This window comes from Rhyacophila brunnea, unplaced genomic scaffold, assembly GCF_057557595.1.
Source record: "Rhyacophila brunnea isolate RB1 unplaced genomic scaffold, BYU_Rbru_1.0 scaffold_12, whole genome shotgun sequence".
NCBI classification, from domain to species: Eukaryota; Metazoa; Arthropoda; class Insecta; order Trichoptera; family Rhyacophilidae; genus Rhyacophila; species Rhyacophila brunnea.
Genome location: NW_028232774.1, coordinates 13,933,422 through 13,952,822, shown reverse-complemented (window position 1 = coordinate 13,952,822; position 19,401 = coordinate 13,933,422). Strand labels below are relative to the sequence as shown.

Here is a 19,401-nt window from a genome sequence, read left to right as displayed (position 1 = left end):
CTCACCAGGCACCAATAGCGAGGGTTTTACGGATGGTCAATGCACTCCCTAGAGGTGTAGACAATTTTAACGATGCAATATGTATTTTTTTTTTTTTAATTCTATTTTAATTTTAAATTTGTATTTTTCTTGAATGATTGTTGTTTTTTTAAAATTTCATTTCTTTTGCTATAAAATTATTTTTTTGTTTGTTTTTTTCTTTGCTAAGTTGATTTACCTGTACTTTGTATTTTAAATGTTATGTTGTCTTGAATTAATAATTTGTTATGTGCTCAGTGTCTTTTTTTAAAATAAATAAATAAATAAAATATCATTCTAATGTCTCAAAGTGAACGTTTTCCAATAAATCAAGATCCGACAAGGTGGACTAGATATACGAAATGATATGAAAAGCGAGTCATATTGTAAATTGAATTTATTCACCCAACCGACACATATTTTTATTTATACTTTTTGTGAAGAAAATATATATAAAAAATACAACTGCGAAGTTTCTTTTGGCATGATGTCATTATTAGGTAATAAAATCATACCCCTGAGGTAGGTACTTCCTTAGTATCCGACATTCCGAGGTCTTTTCCGGAACTTACCTGAAATAAAAGAAAAACGTAGAATTAATACATAGGGAAAGAAAATTTTACTCACATTTTTATGTATATAGAAATGGTTACCAACACAACAAAGCATCGGTAAAACTTGCAAACCGACGTATTATTGTGATCGCGGTTTAATTTTAATAAACACGTCCTATTTTAGAAAGTTTTTATTAGCTCGTATTCTTGTTTGTCCGGTGGTTGTTTGTCCAGTACAAATCTTGCAATCGATTTTTAACTAACTTCCCGACTAGCTAGACATTTGAATCTTTTAGAATATATCAGAACACGATACCAATGCATTCTTATAATACTTTTAGTCATCTTTAAGCAGAATTGAATTCATTTTCAGTTAATTCTGTTTTGTATGGAAAGTTATTTCAGAAAAATCTGTAAAAAGTAAAATACTATTATTGGTTGCTAAGGAGGTCGTCATAGCAACTAAATTATTAATATATACGTGCGTTACTATGGAAATCAAAATGAAATGTCAAAATGACATTTCAGTATTCTATATTTGTTTGTTTTTTATTTACTTCATATCAAGAACAAGCTTGAGCATCTCCTATATATTATTATCCTAAGAAATTTTGGAAAATACGTCAACTTTTTTATTTAAACACCGTTTTGTTGATTATTAAAGGAATTCACTTCAATTTTTAGAGTCCCGAATCTACTTCCATTTGAATCGGGCACAATCTGATAAAACTCGACACAATCACAGATACTATCGTTTTTAAATCGCGTTTTATATCCGTCACCATACATTTTCGCATCTTGCAGTCCGTGTACCTCAAATTGATTATAATGTCGTTTAATACTTTTTATATAATCAATATTGCAAAATATCTAAATTAATATTCCACAAAATTATTCAAATCTGTAAGTAGCACATTGGCGTATTCTTGAGTTTTAACACAAAATAAATACATATTTCCTCACTAATTACTACAAAAATATAATCTAAAACCATGCCACTGCTTTTTATCTGTCAAACTAATAGACTTAGATTGTCATTTGTTTTCTTTCGCAAAACAAGTTCATTTGACGTATCAGATTTCAAATTTAGAATTTGCAGGAATAAGTACCTAATCGAAAAAATGTGACATTTCTATTAGCACCCATAAATAATCAATTTCAATCAAGACATTTATTGTAAGATGAAGATAATTTTAATAATTCCATCAATAAATTGAATAATTTCAGACCTAATAAGAAACTACATTATATAGGTACATATTACGCTCTTCTCAATATTATAGTAAGTTGACTGTGATCTGAAAATAGTATCTATCTGCAGTTTTGGCAAATTCTAGGTTATTGGTGTATATTGTACAAAATGGTCGAATGGAAATATTATTGTTCTACGAAAAAAATCCTAAAATGCTCAAATTTGACGTGGAAAATAGTGTCTATCTGCATCGAAGTGTCTCGAAACTAAAAAGAAATATTATCTATCTGCGTGATTTATTTTATTATGACATTACAATTTTCATACATCTTTAAATGACTGTTTTAGTACTAATATTAAATCATTTCACTTGAAAAATAAAAATAATACTGATACCGACAAAAACAGTTTTTTGAACCCCCTGAAAAATTGACTATAAATGTCAGATAGATACTATTGGATGTCGAAGTATCACACACTTCCATATAAAATGGATAGGTAGTTATCGTGATTCTGTAATAATTGTATTATTTTTACATTTCGTTGGTAAATGGAATTCATGTGACGTTTAATACAAGTAATTAAACATTAATAATGTTTAGGTATATATTTTATAATAATAATTACATATAAAATTACAGTAACCTTTCTTCTTCTTTTATATCATTAGTAATTATTAATATTAATAAAAATTAAATTGCAATAATGTTTCTTTTGATAATGATATTATGCATGTTGTTTGCTATTTCATCTTTTATTTCTTCTAAGTGAAATATATACTTATAGTCAAATATAGTCAATTATGATCTTTATACGACACAATTAGGTACAATAAGTAAGTACCTACCTGTTTCTTTTACCATTTTTGTACATGATAAAAATAATATTTTTTTTATTTCCCCACAAAGATAATTTGTTAAATAATAATTTTAGCATGTTGAAATTTATTCATTAGTATATTAAGAACTTACGAATTTTAAAATAAAGTACCATTTTTGCTCCTAAGCAAAGCATATGGACACACCCCTTCAGAGTGGTAATTACGAGTATCTTAAAAGACTTATTATAAGAAATAGTGGGTGCAATCTAAGGTGATTCCATTGAATAAATAAAACGTATTATATCGCAATAATCTAAATGTGTGAAAAATAAGACTATCCTGCAGTGGCGATGGGTGGAGGTAGGGTGGATCCACCATAGATAGTACAGACTAAACGTTGTTAGTTATACGTATTTATTTACATTGAACTAAGACTACAATTTACAGATATTGTTCTCATTCATTCATATTTATTTTTCAGCGAAATATCAAACTGTCTGAGGTGAATGAAAATCTATGACGAAGGGAAAATTATGGCGCCGCCTATGCATACTTCACAATTATATTAATATCCAATACCGCCAAGCCGTCTGCAAGACCTAGCGAGACAGACTGGCGAGAGCCAGCTGGCTCAGCTAGTATTGAGAATAATAATTCAACAGAAAATTTAAAAACGTTGCATTTAAAAAGTTCTTTTTATCTTGTAATTATTTAATGTCCTTTTATTTTTATATTATTCGCGTTTTTCCGTTGTTATAAAAAGTGTCGTATGATATTGAATTCGCACATATGCGGATAGTGCCTCTTCGATTATTAAAAAACTACAATCGTGGTGATCAAAAACGACGATAATACATACTATATTATTGACGTAAATCTAAATCCCGTATCTGCTATGACAGATCAACACGCAAAGATCACGTGACGTTATAGTATGAGCGCACAAAAATAACGTAACAGTGTCTATAGAAGTTGGTATATACCGGTGGCGAAGGGTGGAGATAGACTGTTAAGATCCGCGATAAATAGTGCACATTAAAATTTGTTAGTCATACGTAATTGTTTTCATTGGAATAAGACTACAATTTAGGGATGGTGTTGGTAAGTTTTTAAAATTCAATTAAACCCTGCGAAACCAAGCCATAACAGATAATAATCAAGAAATACTCGGCTATCTATAAAATATGTAAAATTATTTTATAGATTTGATAGAATAATATTTTTTATATATTATTATAGTTTGGTTTAGGCAGGGCTTAATGAATTTAAAAAAAAATAACCAACAATATGTGTATTTAAATATATTCTTAATTCAACGAAAACAAATAAGTATAAAAGAAAAAGTGTGCACAATTTTGTCGTATCACCCAAAATATACCAAAACTATCATGGTTTGGATTCGGCAGGGTTTCATTGATTTTAAAAACTAACCAAAACCATCTGCAAATTTTATTTTTATTAAATAAATTTTGAACTGATTATGTTGTGTTTTATTTCTCATTTTTTATTTACTTATATATGTATTTTTTAAACCATGTCCGATCCTAATAAGATCATATGGGCCTCCACAGAGCCTTAATAGATTTTTGTTTTTACGAGAAATGGATGTCAGCCACTTGCTCAACCTATTAGGTCCATACTCTGACTTGAAAAACAATATGTGTATTTGCCAGAACCAGGATTCGAACCTGGGACCCATGACGCTATAGTCCGACGCTTAAGCTGCGCGGCCATCGTGGGAGATTTGATATAGGTAGCAATACTTTATATAGCAATTAATATTTCTGTAGAAATGTAGTTAAATTTAAATTTGTGCATTTGATACCTAGTTTATGGTGTGCTCTTTATATATCGACCCTTAATCGGCAGAACAACGTAAGCGACAATTCATAAATTTTAGAGGAGAAGGTTTTTTCTTAATTATTTCCGTAATTAGTTATAAAAATGAATTCTGTTAATGTGGTTACTAATAATTGGTTACTGCCTATACGGAAATTATAAAACAATTGCATTAATGCTTTTAGTTTTCGAGATAGTGGCGGTAACGCTGTTTTGCTTATGTCTATGACGCGATATTTTTTCCAGGCATGTCGCTTACGCTATTTGGCGTAGTTGTTTTTATTTATAAATTTCATGCTTATTATCATGCCAGGGCATTAATAATTAAGTATCAAAATAAATAACATAAGTACCCATTTATTTTACGAAAGGGGGCGTTGTTAAATAAATTAAAAATACTTTTTAAATTAATATTTTTGCTTGTAGATACTTAACCACATAGGTAAAATAAAAATAAATGATTGGTATTTTTAAGGGTTCGCTTATATTATTAATATTATTAGGTATTGTTATTTTTCAAAATGAAATATGTACGTATCTACTCGTACATAATTAAGTACGGGGACCTACTAATTATGATAAAATAAAATTGTAATCTTACAAAAAAATTATTGTCCCTTATTTTTTAAGCAGTAATCGCTGTATTATCCTCATTCACATCTTCCTGATCGGATTCCGGTAAAGTATCTTCCACTGATAATCTACGTGGCAGTTTCATAAACTCATCCGTCATCTCTGAGGGATATTACATTTAACACGGATACTTTTAAGATCGTTATACTCGATCTCCGATATTGGTGATTTAGCACTATACAGCAAGGGTGGCTGACGTTTAAAGCATCACAGCATTTGATCGGGATCTGATGACATTTTCTAGGTCTAACAGTTTAGTCCTACTGTCACCAGAGTAGGTACAATATTTAGTAAGTTTTTTTAAATTAAGTATGCCTTTTGTAATTCACCAAATTTAATTTTGAACTTTGAAGCAATGCAAGTAGCAGCGAGAGATTTCCAGTCACGGAATACTGCATATGAAATGATGACCTAGCGTTGGAAATGATGGTGGGTCATTCTGATAGTGCCCAAACTACTCTGATTATAAATGACTCAATTCTCGCATGAATGGAATCGACCAGCATCGTAGTACGACCAGTGGGTCTATTCTATACTTTATCGACCGCTAAAGTGATAGGTATTATCAAACTTAGGGTAGGTTTTTATAAAAGTATTAGTACTTATTGCAACAATTACAACCAACGTATTGTAATTGTTGCAATAAGTGCTGTATTCTAACAGCAGTAAGAGAGGTGCTGTTAAAATGTAGCGCTTATTGCAACAATTACAATCAACGTATTGTAATTGTTACAATAAGTGCTAATTCTATGATACAAACCTACTCTAAGTTTGATAATATTTATCACTTTATCACTTTAGCTGTCGATAAATACAGAATAGACCCACTGGTAATAGAAAATGTATTTCTATCAATTCAATGAAAGTTGAATTTTTCATAATATAAGATAGCATAGCCAGTGTTGCCCGGTTCTTATTCTGACCAATCACAGTATAATAAATCCTTGATTTTTTCCCGCTTTGTCAGTCCTATCCAAAGATTTGTGCATTATTTCGGAGATCTCATTACTGCCACGTTTACCATCAGTTTCACCCCATAAAAAGCAGTATCCATTATTTTTTTCACTTTCATAGATACTTTCATTATAGTATGCGTATTTTCGACTACGGAGTTTTTTGCACCTTCTCGAGGTCAAAACTTGCGCACAAAACATCATTGTGATTTTTACTTTTGGCCAGATCATTAAAGAACATCTCCTTGCATTTATCCTTTATGGTAAGGGGACATTTCTAAGTATCCATTTCAATTAGCCGAAGTCTCTTGTCACCAGACATATTTGTTATTTTCTCGCAAAAAGAACACTATTATCTTTTTTGGTAGATGAAAACCCAAGTTGACTTACTGTCTATTAAATACGTTTCTGAAAACATTCTGAATCACGACATTATTGGATTCATTCAAAGAATCCAAATTTTCAGTATAAATTTTATGTATATTTTCAACATTTCAAAAATCTACAGGAAGATACTATTATTCGTAGATTATTCCGACAGTAGTGAGATGAAACGGCGGGTAATTATTGTTTAATAAACTCTATTACCAGGTTTATTTTATCTCAGCCAGTTTTACTGGACGGCGCGAACTTTGCTCCCAAATCGGTTTTCGCACAACTCACTACCAGACGGACCACCGAATAAACCGTACCGTAGCTTACACTATCAAATAACGTCGGTTACGTTGTTTTGCTCTACTTTATAATGCGGTACAAGTTAAAACGCTAAAAGGCACAGACCCTAAAAAAATGTCATGCGAATGAGATCGGGCTCTAATATTTTTGTCACTTACGCGCTAGGTGATATTGAACGGTTCTCAGTTTAAAACGCAATTTACCAAAAAGTGTCGCTTACGTTGTTCTGCCGATTAAGGGTCGATATATGAAAATCCAGAATGTTGCTCTCGTTGACCTCATGTATGCCCATCCCTGTACTATACCATCAATTGAATGTTTAAATTTATAAATAAGTACGTACAGACTCAACTTAAAAGAACTTCCTACCCAAAATTCTTATAATAATTAACTTCGGGTGAATAATGCGTTACTTTGCTGCTAAGCCGAGTTAGGTTATAAGTTAATTTCGCGAATTTCTTCAACGTAATGAAAAAAAAAAATCCATGGCTTTAAAAAAGCGCTGAAATCGGGCATTGCTGAGTGCGCGAACCGTGGGGAAGTATCAGGCCGGCATGAAGCAAAATTGATAAACATCAGCCCTCGACCGCGCCGGGCCGCTCTCTGAATTATGACCGCACTTTACATAATAGACTGCGGTTATCTACCGGACCGCCGAGCACTGCCAAAAGAAAATTCGCCTTCTTTCTACTTTTCATAGGGCGAAAAACGGACCTACTTTTCTACCAAGCACCCACTTGATAAAGTGAAAACATACTATTATGAATGGCGGTTGTTTTTCAAGCCGCATAAAATATACAATAGTGTCTGTCATAAGCAGGCAGGTTTTTATACAGAAGAGAAAAGAGCTGAAGTATTTAATTCCATCGTGCTCTCCGGTCGTATGGTTTCCTGATACTTTATATAGCTTGAGTAGTGCACACGATGCGGCATTGTTCTTCTAGAAACAATACCTTATGTCAGTGCCAGCCAACCTTTTTCACGTCATGCGAAAATTATAAAATTTTGGCGGGACACCAAAAAATTCTTAAGGAACCTCTTAAATTTAGTAGTTTACTAGAAAAGAGATTAACCAGTTGTTTTTTTCTACTCTATAATATAAAATAAATACAAGATAAAAAGAACTTTTTATATATCACGTTTTTAAATTTTCTTTTCGGAATCATATAAACTTGACAATTCTATGTATTAATAATTTAGGACAAATAAAGCAATTGTCAACAAATCATTTTTTTTGCTATTTTGCAACAAACAAATATAGAATACTAAAATGTAATTTTGATTTCCATAGTAACACACGTATATATTAATAATTTAGTTGCTAGGACTACCTCCTTAGCAACCAATAATAGTGGATTGAATTACGGATTTCTTCCGAAATAACTTTCATACAAAACATAATTAACTGAAAATGAATTCAATTCTACTTAAAGATGGCTAAAAGTATTAAAAGAATGCATTGGCATCGTGTTCTGATATATTCTAAAAGTTTCAAATGTCTAGCTAGTCGGGAAGTTGGTTAAAAATCGATTGCAAGATTTGTACTTATCTACCGTTTACCCAAAGACATGAAATACGGCCTGCAAGTGCTAGGTGCAGTGACGTTCTTACAAAAACTAACATTTTTATTAATGATTCCGGGGTCGGCATGGGGTGCGAAGGCGACGTGGCGGGTGAAGCCTCCACTAGTATTCTATAAAAACCATAACCACGAATGAAAATATGGTAAGCCAACAAGTATATGACATAATTATTATTAACATTATTATTATCAATTTGTTTTAGAACTGAAGAAAAGACCATAGTTAGAGTAAATTGTTTTATTGGAGCGAAGACAGTCAATGATCGAAAATGTTTTTAATTAGATAACTTTTTTTATGTATGTTGCCGATGCTTGGAAGAATAATTACTCGTTATGAAGATTAGTGATAGATAGTGAAGAAATTAAAAAATCTATTTTATTTCGTTATAGTATCCATCGACGATAAAGATTGCTCGAATATATATTGCGTAATATGGAAAATGCCAGATGAGCCTTCATTCACTTTTCTCCAATCGTCAGTAACCATTATCTTACATTGCAATCTCGGTATAAAGCTTGGGAATCTCTGTCCGTATTATACTGATGTAGGAAGCTATCTAGTTCAGCTTAAAACACTTCTTACCCATACCTTGGAATATTTATAACATCACATCAATATTTTATGAATTTATTTGAAATAACATACATAAATGAAAACAACATGTATGTTTTAATTATGTTTTTTTAAATCTCAATCAATTTCTTAGAACTATATCAGTTCCTCATCACGTATTTAAGTAGGTACATTTAATTTGTTTACAATTTTCATAACTGGGCAAAAACTGCTAAATGTACACTATTAACCAGCTTATTTTACATTTTCCTGTAAAAAATAAAGCCTGAAAGCGCACATCTAATAATTCAAAAAAATATATGTATTAAGTTGATAAGAGATGAACAAAACAAATGAAAATAGCGTTGCGTTATGTACTGAAAAAATGGTACTCGTAGTATACGTGAATATTATATTATATCGTCGTGGTTTTTTGAAATAATGGGAATCAATAGGCCAAGTATGAAAAAGATTTTAAAATTTATTAGCAGATTTTAGAAGATATTCTGACTACTTGGAGTATCTTATTAATATATAATTTTGGAAATAATAGTTTTGTAGCAATCATACCACGCAGCATTACATGGGTGAAACACTTTAGTATGTATGTTTTGTTGTCAAAACAAAACAATAGAGCGAAAACGAGGTCAGTATTTTTTCAATCATAACTATATCAATAGGGTCAGTTATGATTTGTTTTTGAGAGCCGTGGATGGTGAGCCGAGTTTTATTTGCAGCGTAAACGGTCGGTACAAGAGTATTTTACAATAGTTATGTTACAATACTTATGATACTGTTCCGAGGTCCGAATCTCGGTAGAATGAGATGTTATGCGGGATGATACAGAGAACGAGATACTAACAGACCGGGAACTTATATTCGAGTGACATGTCCAATGAATTATGATCCGCTATTTATTGACGTACTCACAATCAAAATATTATCTTGAAAAGAATATTTAGGAAATACTTATTATAATTGAGTCAGCTACTATATGGAGTTTGCGTCATCGGATATAGGTTGACTATGTGGAATCATAGATATCGCGGAAATAAATTTACGATAATTAGACACCACGGGAAATGGATATTTATTATCGCCGATCAATATGCTGACACGGAGTGCGTTTTTTATCCCCATATGTTAATTGCGACAATATCTATTGTAATATATGGACTGTGTAAATAAAAAGTATAATTCACAAATCCTCACTCAGTCATCGAGTCTGTCACGCGACGCACTACTATCGTCACTCGACATAGTCAACCGTCATTCCACTCGAGTCCAGTCTCTCAGTTCATTAATATAATCAGTCTCACCAGTACATCCGTACCCGTGATTATAACCTCACGCTGTCAGCTTTATTATTTTATTTATTGTAATCTTATAACGACCAATAAACTCTCCCCTCACAACATCCAAGCAACAACGACTTTATCTTCTCCACCTTATCAACTGTCAAATATTCACATATTATGCGACCTTGGCAATGGTAAAAAACGATGATGGAATTAGGTACAAAATTTATAATGGAATCTTTTTCTCTTATTCTACTATAAGCACGCCACGTTCCTTTATAGTTTATATATTGAATATTTTTCGTCCATCCTTGAATGGGTTTTCCATCTAGTTAACCTTTAAAATTGCAAATAAAATGTAGTAAAATACCTTTCACTCAAATATTGTATATCAGGTTATCATAAAATGTCACAGGTATCCGATATATCTCACATAATGTTTCCGATAAACCAATGATGTGGCTAACGAGGATGTAATCTGTGTCAATATGACTCTCATGTCCCATACATAACCGTTACGCAAACTGCCTATTACAGCCCCCGGTAATTTATTTACAATATGTGTCATGAATGACAATATTTAGCTAACCAAGGATATTGTGTATCATTTTTCAAATGTCAAGATAAACAATGTTCCATAATATATTTAAAAAAAAAATCATCTTTATGTGAGCCTGATACAATTATTATTAAATTCACAAATCGTACATTTTCTTTACCATCGTACAAAATTGATATTTCAAATTCAAATTTATTTATTTTACATATAATGAACATAACAAATTATAAATTTAAAGCGTTCACGACATGACATAAAATAAGTGTTAACAATTTTTAAAACAAAAATACAGAGAAATGTGAGTTAATAATACAATAAGTAATAAAATAAGAAATAAAATAAAATAACAAAAATAAAAGTAGATGGATGCACACAGAGTGAACTTTGATAGACCCTATCTTAAAAACTTATAAAACAACGTCCACTTAAATTCACACTCACGTAAGTGGAATATATCAATATTCGAAGCGATTTCATTAAACATGGTTATTGCCCTCCCAATTGGCAGGCAGCATTGGATGGCAGGTTAGTTCTGCACCATGGGAGAACAAACAACAGATGCCCTCGATTCCTAAGGTAATTATCAGAGACACACAAGCCAACGCCACCAAGAATGGCAGAGTTCACATTGACGCCGCGGATAAGTCTGAAAAAATATGTAGCTAAATAAAGATCCCTTCTAAATTTTAAGCTACAGTATGTAAGCATACCTAAGAGAAAGTCATTTGGATAGAGCCACGGATAATATCCATACAACCGAAAGTAAAGGATTCTAATTGTCTAAAGGAGGAAAATTTCTTTTGGACTCTCCACCATAAGGCCGTACTTCAACTGATGCGGGGCCCAAACGATAGACCCACTCTCAAATCGTGACAAAACACATGACAAAAGACTTTATTAAATGATGTATTATTTAATAGTTAATCCATTAATTAAATTAAAGAATTACTGGCAAATATTTGTTAATTTGTTTATATAGAAAAAAAATGTATTATGGCATTACAGAGATTGACCAATGTAATACATAGGTACATAATACAAAATATAAAAACGATTTAATTACAAATAAAAAACAATATTATATAATAGTAATATAAATTATATTAATTATATAATAATAATATAAATAAGATAAAGTAGAAGAAAACTATGTTATTATGTAAATATTAAATATATAAATTTAACCTATATAATACATCCACCGAATATGAGTGAAATCTTTAGGCCAAGCAAACTCTTGTATTTCATAAGACGTACAAATTGTACGTAAGGCTCGTATAACAAAATATAATATGATGTCACACGAGCGGGTTGCTTAATCAGAATAGGTTAAATTGGGCAAACGCCTGTACATACATAATATATCGCCGACAAAATAAGGGTCCCCAAATTTGGTTAGGTGATGTTTGATTACTATTCTGCACATATATATATGTCAAACTAACCAATAGCGGGGTGAATTATGTACTACAAAACGTATACTTTTGTTTATTTTTCGTCGAATAGTAAATTTTAAACTATGGGACTGTATTTACAAATTATTGTAAACTTGGCAGAAATCTACCTTTATGCATATTAGTAAATTACTCACATTGTTTGTATTACTACAACTAACAGTAAAACGCAAAAGGGTGAAAAATGTTATATACAATTGGGGATCCCGAGCTATTTTCGATACCTATGAATCCCGGGATTGATAAACATAATCCCGAAACTTTCAGGATTGATTTTTTTATCAATTTTTATGGAAAATAAAATAAAAACGAAAATACAACAGAAAAAATACTTTTAATAACAAATAACTACATTAGAAATAAACTGATTTTGAATAAAGTTTGATTATACCCATGTGTAAGTTGTCGATTCATTTTATTTTTTCACATAAATTAATAAAAATGAGAAAGATTGGAAAAAAATAATGCTTCGCACATTAACAAAGTAATTCCACCATAATCTCATACGTTTTACGGCGGTTTCATATTTGACTAACTAATTAGATTTATGAAGCGGAAAGGCCATAAGTACACCATGATTTGCTTTACTATTTTAAATCTCGCTAACCCATTCAATACGTCTTTACTATCAGAAACAGCAATATAATATTAAATTCACATTATTATATATGTTAAAATATGATTTACTCCATTAAACTTATGTATTTCCAAGATTGAACGTATACAATATTAACAATAAATGTCTTAAATAATATAAATTATACTAGATTTATCTTTGTCCGATTTTATCAATTTTATTTGTAAATATAAAATTTTTATATTAACAAATCCCGGGATCAGAATTTTAGCTCGGGATTGGATTCCCTAGATATAATATTATTATATCACTGTATGAAAGTTGATAATATGCAAAAGAAAGATACAAAACATTATCCACCTACAACAGCTATATCAGGGTAAAGAGGTAATCTTGTAAGATGTCATGAAGTCATTAATAACTTAAATTGTGTTAACTGTATTCTTTTTGGAAAATACATTATAGCTATTTGTTTAGATAAAATACAATTATATAACAGTGACGAAGGAGGGAGGTAGATAGTTAAGATCCGACCATTATATATTAAATATGATCCGACATAAATAGTGCACAATAAACTTTGTCAGTCATACTTAACTATTTTCATTGAACTAATAATAAAAAATAAATATATTGTTGATTAGTTTTTCAACTTTAATTATACCCTGCTAAAAGCAAGCCATAATAGATATTATATACAAAATGTACTTCTATTTATGAAATATCTCAAATTATGCCATTAAATCATGCATAATTTTAGATATTTTGTGGGTCCAAGTATATTTTTTATCTAATATGGTTTGATTTAAGAATTTTAAAAACCATCTGCAATGTATATTCTTAGTTCAATGAAACCAAATAAGTATACCCTGAAAAGGGTATATTATTTTTGTCGGATTTCCACAGCCTACCTCCACTATTATAGTTCGGTCTAGGCTGGGTTTATTTGAATTTTAAAATCTATACCTAATCTAACCAATACCATCTGCAATTTAAATTCTTAGTCGAATGAAACCATATAAGTATAACTGAAAAAGAGTAAGTACATTATCTTTGTCGAATCTCCACAGCCTACCTCCATCCTTCGCCACTGCCGTGACTATCAGAATAATACTTTATTTACGAATATTAGATACTGTATTATTGATTAATTTGACTAAAGATAAACATTTGATTTTTATAACTTGATAGTTTTCGCGGGTTTTTGACAGTTAAAACAGTTTCACACAATTCTCACAAATAGAGGTAAGTATATTATTGAAAAACCAAAATGAAGCCATTATTTGAAAATCAATGAAGACGACCCCGGGTTTCTTAGGGAGACAACAACAGTATATGAGTATTGAGTAATTTGTAGAATGTAAAATATCATATTTTTTTCAAGGAGAGCGGTTTCCTCTATAGGCAAAAAAATGTGTACAATCCAGGTAACTAAGGAAACAATAGGAACTGAAATACATAACGGGTAAGGCGATAGCAGGTAACCGACTCGAGTAAGGAATAATCCGTGTTAAACTTACACACGTGTCAAGAATACGTTTTACGTCGAATACTGAAAACTGCTCTCGGTTTATGCATTTACGCTCATTTAATGTTGGCTCATTTAATACATACTATTGCACGTAAATAATGCGTGCTTTATTTTCGTAGGACACTCACACATTCAAAAGCCTACTTCAACATGCGGCGTATTGAATATAGCCTATCGGTATTCTATTTATTATATGTTCTGTTGTACAATCGTATGTATGTCGGGAAACTGATTTTGTTTTCATGTAAAACCGTTGTATAAATTAACATTGTCCACGGGGTCATTGTGTTATCGTTACTTTAAAATGCACTCATCCTGTAATTACCTAATACGTAACCGTGAGGCTCGAAAGTTACACTATGTAGCATAAAGCATCGTATATGCATTTGGACAAAAATCATCGTCTTAAAATTAACGCAAATAACTTTAATTATCTGCATTAATGAAGATAATTATTGTCCATCCGCAATCAATATCAAAATATAAATTTAATAAAGAAGTTATAATTTTTTGTGTTTTGTGTAGGTAGAGGATGATGATGATAAAGTCTACGATGTAGCAGGGTGAGATTTATTAGCAGCGTATCGGTACAATAGTATATTATACATGATAGTTACGAGCTAAGTACTTGGATTCGAGTGACATCTAGATAAATTATTCTTCGTTATTTATACACTAAAAGGTAATACATAATCATATTGAACTAAATATAGAGTCAGCGTTTTAAATTGAGTAGCGAAATGAAATATTATTTGTTATTACAGTTGTACGAAAATATGATACTATAAAAATGATTATTCAGCTAATACACCGTAATGATTTATAATGTGCTGTGATATGTAATAATATACCGTATTTAATGTCGCCAAACAACTTGCTGATTTAGCTAAGATTGTTTGCTGGAAATGGATTCGCTGGGAATATATTACTGCAGAGTAATTTGATATAATAGATATTTGATCGCTTATTATTCTGCAGCTACAAGCTGATGAAAAGAACAAAAGAGATGTAAAGTGGAAAAAAACTAATTCCAAATAATACATTCGCTAATATTCTGATGGATTCCTTATAACATTAATGCACTATCATGATGGTAATATTAGGTACGTACCTATTTATCAAAAAATATTAGTTTTTAAATACTATTAGGTTCACGTCTTTTTCTGGTTGACTACATTAAATTTGCAGTGGCACTTGTAGCTTTCCTTGTTTTCAATTTGCATACAGTGTGTTGGATTAACATTGTGACGCAGGGCGACATTGTCGTTTATATGCAGTGCAGTTTACGACGCCCTCCCGGTGCATTGAGCGTTTGTTTTGGGCTATTTCAAGCGAAACTGCCGAGACAATGGCGGCGTGTTGTGCCTCTGGGAGGAATAATAAAAAAGATTAACGTTATTTGTCGCCCGTAAAACCTTATGGTCGCCTAATACTTTGAACGCAAGATAAACATGGTTGGTACTTAAATGTCTAATAAGATGTCAATAATAAAAATGGAAAAGTATCTAGGTAACAGGTATTGGACCATGAAGAAATTTTTAAGGCTGTCTATTGTGGATCACATATGACCGGAAGTACCGATATGTGATGGTTATCTTCCACGTGTGTCCACGAAGTTGTATTAGAAAGGATTTGGAAAGGCGATACGTTTAATTGCAGTTTGTATTAATAATTGATCAGGCTGTATTTTTTACATGTAGGTATAGGTACATACAGTTAAACTCATTATAACGTATCGGTGAGGCTTTTAAACTGAAGCATTATTATAAAGGTGATAACTTGATAAACAGGTTCGTTTAATTAAAATATTTCGTCAAACAACCACTAAGCACTAATTACTCAATCGGGGGTAGCGGGTCGCCTAGAGAAAGACGTCGGCACATAGTTAATTTTGTTTGTTCGGTGCCTCTAGCCTTTTGTAAGTAAATTTAATAATATTATATATACTTATTTATTATTATTTTTGAATCTTGTAAAATCCTAAGAATATCATATTGACCTATTATACTGGTTTTTTTTTTTTTTTTTACGAAAAATGGATGTTAGCCACTTGCTCAACTATTAGATTAGGTCCATACTCTGTATCCAAAAACATACTGAAAAATAGCGTGTGGTTATTATACTGACCTGTGATTCGAACCCAGGATCCACGAGATTATAAGCCGACACGGTATCTACGCAGTCATCATATATATACCAGTACAATATTATGCATGTATTATTAGAATCGTCGTTTAAATAAACATGACTTTTAGGGTTCTTCTCGCGTATAAAAAATTACGTGTTATGATTTACCTGTCCCGCTCATGTCAACAAATCCCATCTTTGAGTGACTGTGGTAGGTACATTCAAACAGTGACATCGATATGTTATTCTTATGACGACATAATTAATGTATCAAAATGATTTTTTGATAGCAATACTCATTTATTCGTATTATTGACCTGTAAGAGTGAAATTATTAAACTTCTTTACAATCCTTATTATAACTTTCGGTGCAGAAACACAGTATGTAGTTTCATAATGACTGACTGACCTTACATGTTAATGCCAATTACAAAGGCGATAACTGTGACAAGCAAATCACTTCGGATATATATTTATTTAACTTGCATGGACGTGAGTTTAGGTAAGCGTTGATTTATAAATTATTAAGACAGGGTCGACTTACCTCATTCTGTATGTTACTTGTAAGGATTCTTGGATGGAAGAAAGCGGTGAAGGAGGCCTATGGTCGAATTGAGCTGTATCGCCACCGGGAGAAGAAGGTATATTTACAATAAAATTCAAAATAATTCTATTCTGTTGATATAAAATACCTACTCAGAATCACATACTTTGTGCGTATAAAACGATTAATTTAAGGCAAGACAACGCTCTATTGAGGGAAATTCATAAAACTGTGAGACGTGTTCGTTGTGCGTGTGTATGTATATCCCAGCCGCTTTTTCCGTACAGCGGATGCAAAGAGCAACATAACCAAATTATGGCCAGCTGTAACCCTCGCCGACTAATAACTTTGGCCGGTCGCCATGTTTGCCCTGTTAAAACGACCGACAGACAACAGCGCTGCCCGCCGTGCAATTTGCGGACGACGGACGCCGGTGAAAACGGGCCGGATGTACATTCCTTGTTTAGTTTAGTTCACTTTGCTTCGAAGTAGTTTACTTCATAACGTCGAAGTTTATTTCAATTTGCGCAGACATGGTGCTTATATGGATAGTAAATTATCTATCTTTCTCCCACGTACTTGCTCTCATACATACCATGAATATTTTAACAATCGGCACAATATTGTACACTCTGAAGTAAATGTGTAATAATGACTAAGATAATATACGCCTATAATAGACAATATATAGTATACATAGTTAGATAGCTAAATATTATGCTGTCTCCGTCGTTTGATAAAATATTATGTAACATTGTATCTATTCAGTGCTCTAAATGGACCGGAGCGCTGTGCGTGAAATTGGTAAAATTATCGCTCCGTCTTGTGGAAAAAATATCTTGACCATCTGAGCTAGATAGGCCATATAATAGAAAATCTAACACACTTATTTTTATAAAATACACAAAATTTGATAACTATGTAAATATCTACAGAAAATTGTCGAGCGCTCCGGTTCGTAACCTTTTCCATTTCGAGCGCTGTATCTATGTATCTTTGATATACTCATACCTATGTAACATCCATAAATCATTAACTAACGCAGTTTATCCACGACACACTTCAATAACTTATTAATGTTATTATGAAAACACAGTAAAGTTCAAGAACACCACAAAGAAAAAATAAACCTCTAAAATTAAAATATCACTGACACATCTTGTAAAACGTTACATCGTATTGACAAATGTTGATATTAAATACAGCATGATACTGCGTGCACCTATAATATGCCTCTTAATTCGAATCGCGTATAGGTAACCTGAATAATTTTAATCCAGCCTTTGATACTGGTAAATAATTGTTGTTATAAAGTAGTCAACAGTAAATTGACACGTTCAATCATAAACTGACACCTATTATGAGTTCCCACAGAGTGGCGGTTATATAGACATTTTTTTTTACACGAAATGGCTATAAACCAAGTTGAATCAAATCGAAAAACAAGCATTTTTTGGCGTTACTTTTTGAGTGTATTCTTCAATGGTACCAAGTGTTTCAGTCTCCAGCGGCATCCGAACTACATGTCTAAGCCACAAGAACCGCCTCCTCGTGAGTTCGGCTGAGGTGTCCACTCACGAACCAGAGAATAGGTGGCAACACAGATGCATTGAATAAACAGAATTTGGGCCTCATATAATACAGCGATTACCTACACGCGCTCCGCCATGCGGATTCAAAGTTAACTGGAAAGACTAACATTGTCAGAAACCGCGGCACCTAAGTATTTAAACTTGGTCATCAGCTCAAGAGACAGATCCGAAATTCGCGGATGACTGCGTCGAATGCGTACACCAAATTGCAGTCGGTTGTATCATCACGACGTAGGCGTATGTATTACAACCAACAATTTATTAACAGTATATAAGTAGCATTAAAGTAATCGAAAAACACTTAACATTATTTAGTACCCATTCATTTTTTTTAAAAGCATTAAGAATAACGACAATGGCTTTTTTCGGATAGGCGACAAAAAATAATTACAAAAAAGCTTATCGGAGCTTTCAAAAAGTTATCCAACTTTGTTTACAAAGATTTCCCTCATCATCGGGTCGGGACAAGAAAATATTTTCGTCAGCGACATTTTAAGGCGTTAATTAATTTGATAAATTTACAGCCAAAGTGATGAATTGACTTTCTCCCCCTCTTGATGATTCCAACTTTAACTTTGACTTCGGAAACAATGGCTTATTTTTTTAGCAACATGGCATATTCTATTTACTAATGATAGCATTATTGTTAGTATGCAATTATAATTTTATAAAACGTGCTATTTCTCTGTATACATAGGATATATCATTAGGGCCAGTTGCCATGGACCACACGATTTTAATGACCTCAATTTTGCAGTTTGTTCGCGATGTATATAACAAATCTTACAGTTTTATAAATATTGGTTAAGAGAAAATTAATTTTAATTATTGCGCATGTCTCTGCTAATAACCTAAAAGTGAAAATACCGCTCCATTATTTCCTATATTTATATTGAAATC

General features: G+C 31.9%; 1 protein-coding gene across 1 annotated transcript in view; it reads right to left on the bottom strand.

Moving 5' to 3' along the window:
* Window positions 1-202: 202 nt before the first annotated feature.
* Window positions 203-19,401, bottom strand: part of LOC147077810 (neurobeachin-like) — a 228,458-nt gene continuing 209,259 nt past the window's right edge. Inside the window, exon 2 of the mRNA XM_085960835.1 lies at window positions 203-590. Coding sequence (XP_085816961.1) covers window positions 528-590 — 63 coding nt within the window. The 3' untranslated portion in view covers window positions 203-527. The remainder of the gene's footprint in view (window positions 591-19,401) is intronic.